Source organism: Oratosquilla oratoria, chromosome 20 (genome assembly GCF_046742065.1).
Source record: "Oratosquilla oratoria isolate Oo_2021 chromosome 20, ASM4674206v1, whole genome shotgun sequence".
Taxonomy (NCBI): Eukaryota; Metazoa; Arthropoda; class Malacostraca; order Stomatopoda; family Squillidae; genus Oratosquilla; species Oratosquilla oratoria.
Genome location: NC_134796.1, coordinates 44,461,792 through 44,469,964, shown reverse-complemented (window position 1 = coordinate 44,469,964; position 8,173 = coordinate 44,461,792). Strand labels below are relative to the sequence as shown.

At 41.1% G+C, this 8,173-nt stretch overlaps 1 protein-coding gene across 1 annotated transcript; it reads right to left on the bottom strand.

Moving 5' to 3' along the window:
• Window positions 1-6,502: 6,502 nt before the first annotated feature.
• On the bottom strand, window positions 6,503-8,150 carry LOC143036519 (RNA-binding protein 41-like). The gene has a single exon (XM_076203976.1). The coding sequence runs from the start codon at window positions 8,148-8,150 to the stop codon at window positions 6,906-6,908; it is 1,245 nt and encodes a 414-aa protein (XP_076060091.1). The 3' UTR covers window positions 6,503-6,905.
• Window positions 8,151-8,173: the final 23 nt, after the last annotated feature.

Sequence of the window (8,173 nt, the reverse complement as noted above, 5' to 3'; positions counted from 1 at the left end):
AAGAAAATAAATAAATAACAAAATAGAATAAAAAGTAATAATACAGTGAAACTATTTCTATGAGAGAATAGTATGAGAGGTATACAGGAAAAAGAAGAGAAGCAGAACAAAAGATAGGCAAAATGAGAGCAGATGTAAAATGGGGGAATAATACAAGCCTGGTAAATCAGGGCACCAGGCAATGAGGTAATTTGAGTTTTTCCTCGTTCTCCTTGTTGTTTTACTCATACGAGTACTGGTCCCCTGTACCCTACTTCTGGTGCTTTAGGTTATAATGTACTACCTAGTGCTCAAACTAAGTGCCCACTCCATCCTGAGATTCAGGTAAAATTATATAATTAATTAATAGATGACCCTAGCTGCAATGTAGCATTCACTATAACATGTTGATACAGCTGTAGAATACTGTAGTATATCATTAATGGTACTACTCTGATATAGTACTCACTCATACTGTTTTGTTACAATTTAACATTATTTTGTTGTTCCTTTGCTTAATGCAATGTTCCTTATTGTGATGGTGCTCAATTTTTTATCTCAATATCTTATGTGTTATAAACATTTTAGTAATATTAGCAAAACTATAACAATGTTTATGTGTCATATGGGTACTGACTGGTATTACTCATGGATCCCAGGTCAAAGGTTGACCATAGTGTGGGGTCATTCCTTCCCAGGGCTGCCAACTAGACTGGGGAATTCATTGCCGCTGCTGCACCATGCATGCGCAGTATTACCCTCCTCTTCGGTTCTCCCCCCCCACCCCCCAGATCTACAGAGGGAGGGCACGAAGGAACTTGAAGATACTACATGGGCCACCGTCCACGGCGGACTAGGAGGGGCTCAGTGCCCAACTGGAGCAGGGGGACCCAGCTGCTCAACCCAAGCAGCAGATTACAGCAACGAGCTGTGGGCAGACACTTCAGCCTCCATCCAAGAAGCAGGAAAGTTGGTACTTACCTCTATCGGTATTGTTCAGTTAGAACAGGAAAGTTGGTAATATATAAATATTGTTCAGTTAGGATAGCTGTGCTGTTGTTAATCCAATAAAGCCATCATAGGCATTGGTGTGTTTCTCTCACCTCTCAATTATACTGAGACTATTCAAACCTTGTGACAATAGATAACAGAAAAGGAGGTGGTAAGGGGAAGACAGGTGGAGTATTTTAGAGAGCTGTTGAATGTGGAGAATAAGGAGGGATTGGTGGTAGCAGTAGGAGGTACTAAAAATGATGGTGATGGGAGAGGAAAATGGAGGAGAAATAAGAAAAGATGTGGTGCAAATACCTCTGAAAATTATGAGAGCAGGTAAGAAAATGAGAGTGATGAGTAAGGAGAATGGAGGAGAAATAAGGAAGGATGAGGTGAAGGCAGTTGTAAAGATGATGAAAGCAGGTAAGGCACCTGGTCTGGATGGATGCCATGCAGAATGTCTGAAAAAGGGAGGTTCAGTGATGGTGGACTGGTTGGTGAGGTTTTTTAATGTTTTGCTGGAGAGAGGGTAGAGTACCGGAGGACTGGAGAAGTGCCTGTATAGTTCCTCTTTACAAGGGAAAAGGGGACAAGTGTGAATGTAGTAATTTCAGAGGGATTAGCCTGTTGAGTGTAGTAGGGAAGGCTTATGGGAGGATCTTAATTGAGAGGATTAGGAGAGGAACAGGAGTAATTGGTGAGGAACAGTGTGGATTTAGGACGGGTAGAGGTTGTGTAGATCAGATCTTTGTGGTAAGACAGATATGTGAGAAAGCTGTAGGAAAGGGGAAGGATGTTTTTTGGGCTTTTATGGATCTGGAAAAGGCTTATGATAGGGTAGACAGAAAGGCACTGTGGGAGGTTATGCAGATTTATGGGATAGGAGGAAAGCTTTTGGGAGCTGTCAAGAGTTTTTATGAGAGTAGTAGAGCATGTGTTAGGATTAGAAATGGAGAGAGTGAGTGGTTTGAAGTAAAGGTGGGACTTCGTCAAGGATGCGTTATGTCGCCCTGGCTGTTCAACTTATACATGGATGGGGTGGTGCGAGAGGTGAATGCTAGGGTAGTGAGTCAGGGATTGGAGATGGTTAAAGAAAATGGAGAAAAGTGGGAGGTGAGCCAGCTGTTGTTTGCGGACGACACTACGCTTGTGGCAGGGTCAGAGGAGGGATTGAGGAAGCTGGTGGCAGAGTTTGGGAGAGTATGTGATAGAAGAAAGCTAAAGATAAATGTGGGTAAAAGTAAGTTGATGAGATGTACAAGGGGTGAAAGTGGCAGTAGACTGGAAGTGAACATTAAGGGAGAGCGACTGGAGGAAGTGGATAGTTTTAGATACTTGGGTGCAAGTGTAGCAGGAAAAGGTGGAGTGAAGGTGGAGGTAGAATGTAGATTGAGAGAAGCGAGTAAATGCCTTGGTGGTTTAAAGAGTGTAATGAGGAATAGACATTTGGGAATGGATGCGAAGAGGAGACTGTATGAAGGAGTGATTGTGCCAACAGCACTGTATGGGGCAGAAACGTGGAACATAAGGGAAGAAGAGAGAAGGAGTTTGAATGTGTTTGAGATGAGGTGTCTGAGAAGTATGGTGGGGGTTACTAGGCTGGATAGAGTGAGAAATGAGGAGGTGAGGAGGAGAAAAGGGGTGAAAAAGGATTTGGGAGATAGGGTTGATGAAAGAGTATTAGGATGGTTTGGACACATGGAAAGAATGAGTGAAGAAAGACTAGTAAAAGAGGTATGGAAGGCAGATGTGGAGGGAGTGAACATGAGGGGACGTCCTAGGATGAGGTGGATGGATGGGGTGAAGGGGGCTTTGGGGAAGAGGGGAATGGCTGTTGAGGAAGGAAGGGAGAGGATGGAAGACAGAGGTGAGTGGAGAATGGTTGTATATGGATGATGTTGTGACTGCATGAGGAGGAATGGGCGGGGGGGTGGGGGGTGGGGTAGTATGTGTGAGTAAATTTTGACGCAGCCCGAAGGGATTTCTCCCCGTCCTCGCCTTATATGCAAAGGGGGACGGAGAGGGGGGGTCGCCGATTAAATGAAGCGGCCTTGCTGTGGAAGTACTGTGTCTTGCGACACTGCTTCTGACCCAGGGCGGTGGGCAGGGTGCAGGGATGACCCGTCATCCAGGAGGTGCTCAGATGAGAGGAAGGGTGGGAGGGGTGTGGAGTGTATTTAGGGATGAAATGGGTGGGAGTGTTTTTATGCCTTCCCCTTTTTGGCTACCTCCCTTGGAAGGGGGAAAAAGCCTTGGTATATGTATGTATGTATGTAGGGGTTGTGTGGATCCATTTTTTGTGGTTAGGCTGATATATGAGAAAGCTTTAGGAAAAGGCAAGGATGTTTTTAACCCTGGACAGGTAGCGTTGTGTCAGATCCGCACCAGGACGCTGCGCAAAACGAGTTTTTCGGTTTCTGCGCATAGACGCCTGGCATGATCTCGCTTGTATTTCAGGTACCGTTAGTCATTCACCGGCCTCAGTGAAAGCAACATGTGTGTCACCTCTGCTCCGCCACATTCACCCGCTATCGCCCTCCAAAGTTGTAAATGGTGCATATCTGACACCACGCTACCGTTACTCGGGTAAGTCATGCAATTGCAAAAGTTTTGCATTTTACATTACTGCATTATTACTTAGTGAAATAATTTTATTGTGTTTATCGGAAAATATCAGTGAATGGTGTAGCTACCCGTACCAATCGCCATATTGGATCGGAGGGCAGCGAAAATTTGATTTTGAGGCTAATTTCTAATTTTCAATTTTTTTCTATTATCAGCTTTCAGCATGGCAAAGAGAAGCCTGACGGAGGAAGAGTATTTGCAGGCCCTTTTCGTGAGTAGCGATGAAGAAGAGCCTTCTATAGTGACTTTTGAGGCATATGCCCTCTCTGCCCTTCCTCTACTAATGCCAGGACCAAGCTTTTGTGTGCAAAGTGCCATAAACCTGCATGTAACTCGCATTTCAACTGCATCTGTGACCAGTGCCATCGTGCGTGGTAAGTTTCAAGAATTATTTTTTTTACCAGTTTATATTTACTAAATATAATTTTTAATATTTTTTATCCTCATCTAGGGCCATTGTAAATTACTTTTGCAAAATTTCATGCATATCCATCAATTATTAGTACTCTAAATATGCCTTTCTTTTACGTAAATTGCACACAGTAAGGGTTACATTGAAACTAAGGCTTTTTGTTTTTTAATTTAGTCACTAAATATCATTTTCTAATGTTTTGTCATCATCTAAGATTATTGTAGATGACTTCTGGAAAATTTCATCCAGATCTAATAAGTATTACTACTATAGATATAGCCTTCCTTTCACACCAACATTTTTAGTGATTTTGTAAATAAAAAAATTAACAGCTTTTTCTTTTCTTTACAGATTTTGCAGTTTTGCTCCAATCAACAATGTTTTTACATCAATCAACTCAGGAACTCTTCTACTTTCAAGAAAACACTCGTTATTAGTGGAATTTTGTATTCTAAAGTGTACAGTGCCTGTTATTTGACCAAATGTCTATTTTTACAATTTTTTTCGTAATCATGTAAGTAAAGTGTTATTTTTATATTCAGCGTTTTTTTCTCTTTCACCAGTAGAAAGTAGAGTCTTTATATTATTAAAATATAATAAAATAAATAAAGAAGGGCATAATGGTAACTGGGTATAAGCGCCCTAAGTGAAAGTAACAGATATGACACCACGCTACCTGTACCGGGAGAGTTTGTCCACACTACCTGTCCAGGGTTAAGGCCTTTATGGACTTTGGAAAATATTTATGACAGGAAGACACTGAGAAGTTTTGCAGATATATGGGATAAGGGGAAAACTGTTGAGGACAGTCAAAGAGTTTTTTGGATAGCAGTAAAGTCTGTTAGAATGGGAAATGGAAAGTGTTTGAAGTTAAGGTGGGGCTTAGCCAGGGATGCGTCATGTTGCCATGGCTGTTCAATGTGTACATGGATAGGGTGGTGCAGGAGTAAAGGTGAGGGAAATGGGCAGGGGACTGGAGATGATTAAAGTGGAGAAAAGTGGGAGGTGAGACAGTTATTGTTTGCTGATGACACTGCCCTTGTGGCAGGATCAGAGGAATGATTAAGGGAGTTGGTGACTGAGTTTGGGAAGATATGTGATAGAAGAAAGTTGAAGGTAAATGTGGGTAAAAGTAAGGAGATGAGATGTACATGGGCAGAGGATGGCAGCGAGCTGGAATTCTAAAAGCAGAGAGTTTGGAGGAAGTGGATAGCTTTAGGTATTTGGGGTCACGTGTGGCTGGGGAGGGAAGAGTGGAGGTGGAGGTAAATTATAGATTGAGATAATCAAGTAAATGCCTTAGAGGATTAAAAATGGTTATGAGAAATAGGCACCTGGAAATGGATGCAAAGGAGATTCTATGAAGGGGTGATTGTGCCAATGGCATTGTATGGGGCAGAGACTTGGAATTTGGAAGAAGCAGAGGGGAAAAGTTTAAACGTGTTGAAGATGAAATGTTTGAGATGTATGGTAGGGGGTACTAGGTTGGATAGTGTGAAATGAGGTGAGGAGGAGAGCAGGAGTGGAAAAGGAGATGGCAGATAGGGCTGATGAAAGATTATTGGGTTGGTTTGGACACATGGAAAGAATGAGTGATGGAATACTAGAAAAAAAAAAAAAATGTGGAAGGCAGAGGTCGATATAGTGAACTGAAGGGGACAATTGAGGATGAGATGTGGTGAAGGGGACATTGAGAAAGAGGAATGTTGAGCAAGGAGGAAAAAGGTAGGAGATAGGGATGCGTGTCAAGTGGCTGTGCATAGGATACTGTTATGCAAGGAAGAAAGGGGCAGGGGATGGTGTTGGGGGTGCTCATGTGTGAATGATATTTTGATGCTGCATGAAGGGATTTCTCTCCATCTCTTTTAATGCACAAGGGGATGGAGAGGAGTGGCAGTGGGGGGGGGGGGGGTAAGGTCACCAATAAAATTAATTGGCCTTGCTGTGGATGTACTGTGTCTTGCTACATTGCTTCTGACCCAGGGCAGTGGGCAGGATACAAGAATGACTCATCATCCATGAGAAGCTAAAATGAGAGGGGGAAAGGGCAGTGGATGGGAGTAGATACGTGACTGACTTTGGTTACCTCCCCAATAAGGGGGAAAAGTTCTTGGTATGTATATTTATATATAGGTAGAAACTATCTTTATTAAACACATATATTTTTTTTTATCTTATCATCCATCTGTGAGGTGGTCTTTGTTGGACTGAAGACTGCATGATCTTATTAACACGTGCATTCAGCCTTCAGGAAACCTGCAACATCCTCCGGTCAAGACCATGTGCCACATATAGTAGAACTCAAATTGCCATCCATTAATTATGCCTCTTTCCTCTAAACAGTGGGGCCCTAATTCACTCAGCCACCATGATATATGAGAGAGAGAGAGAGAGAGGAGAGAGAGAGAGAGAGTCAGTCTTACAGCTACCTACATCACCAATGTGGCTGTCCAAACTAAAAAGGCAAATATGGAAAAAAATAAAAACACAGGATATTACTGATCAATTTTATCTATCATATTTTAATAAATCATCTTTAGAAAAACATCAGCATAGGGAAGATACATTGTAAACTTTACTCAAAAGGGGGTAATGCAAACAAGTGAATATGAAAAATCTAAGTACAAATGAATATCTCTAAAATACTCCTCAAACTTCTCATGTCTGTACTTATAAGAGGGAAGAACCTTTTGATATATGTATGTATATATGAACATATGTATGTATATATATGTATGTATGCATATGTATTCAAAAAATACGATTGTGGTATTTGCAATATATTACACTTCACCAATCAATTACATCTGAGACAAATCACTGCATTCCTACTACATACTAGAATATAAATTTACAAAAAAGTTCCCTTTCAAAGTAACAGTAACATTCTCACTTCCTATTGTTTCTTTCCATACTGTATCACAATTGGCTTTCCATGCAATATATATCCATTGCAAAACTCCAGAGCCGCAGTAGCAATGCTACTGTCATAAAATTCAATGAAAGCCTGACCTCTCATGCGACCACTTAGAATTCGGTACTTAAGTCTGTTATGTACACTAGTGTCAAACTGCCCAAATATGGCAGCTAGATCTTCCGGTGAAACTTGAGCATGTAGATTTTTTATGTACAGAGTACTCGATGGAATTCCTTTTTCATAATTTACAAACTTATCCATTGCTTTCAACTGAGATAAACTTAATCTATTTGAAGATATTTCTTCAGAGGACAATAACTTTTCTGGGGAAATAGTAAAAACATATGGCTTTGTAGGGTCAAGTTTGTGTTTCTCTTCATCCTTAGACTTACAGTGTACAACTACAGGGTTACTCCTGATGACATCACCATTTGAAACTCCTGATCCACTTGCCGAGGCAAAGTTGTTTTCCGCTACAGGGCATTCCTTCATATCCCACAGACTTTTGGGTTTTTCTTTAACACGGACATACTTAATGCTGGCATCGTCTTTCTGGGTGACACGCTTTCTCTTGGTACGGCAAACAGTCTCTTGTTTCTTTGCAAATAATGACTCTTCAAGCTCCTTTAAATGATTTATAGGATGTTCAGCAAGTACATTAGTGTCTATTTCTGGCTTCAATTTGATTAGGCAATTCAATAATTTATCTGAACTTTCGAGTTTCGGAACTAAAGAACACTCTTCTTCGTATTCACTGCGACTTAGGCATATTGCTCCATTAAATTTTTCTGCCACATCTTCCTGCTTCTCCAGATTTTCTTGCCTTTCTGTTAGTTTTGAAAGGATGATTTCCAGCTTTCTATTAACAGCACAAGGTGCCATGTTCCCATTTTTTGAATCGTCTGGCTTCAGAAGCAGGTCAATTTCATCATCTGACAATTCACAAGCCGAGAGAATTTTCTTAATTTCTCCATTTTTCTCCATTGCCTGAAACTCATCATGACTATACAGACCTGAGACATTAGTACCTGTGTCTTCAACATATCCCCGCACAAATATCTTTTGCCTGTTGTTCTCAAAATTTATTTTCTTGTCTAACTGTTTCTCTACAAGAGACTTCAGTAGTTTATCTCGTAGCGTTGGGACAATTGGCTTTGAATCTTTGTCTTCTTCACATGATAAGTAGCGATGCTTGATGGCATTGTTATTGGTAATTTGTGCCATTTTTATTGAGTGATATGAATGAA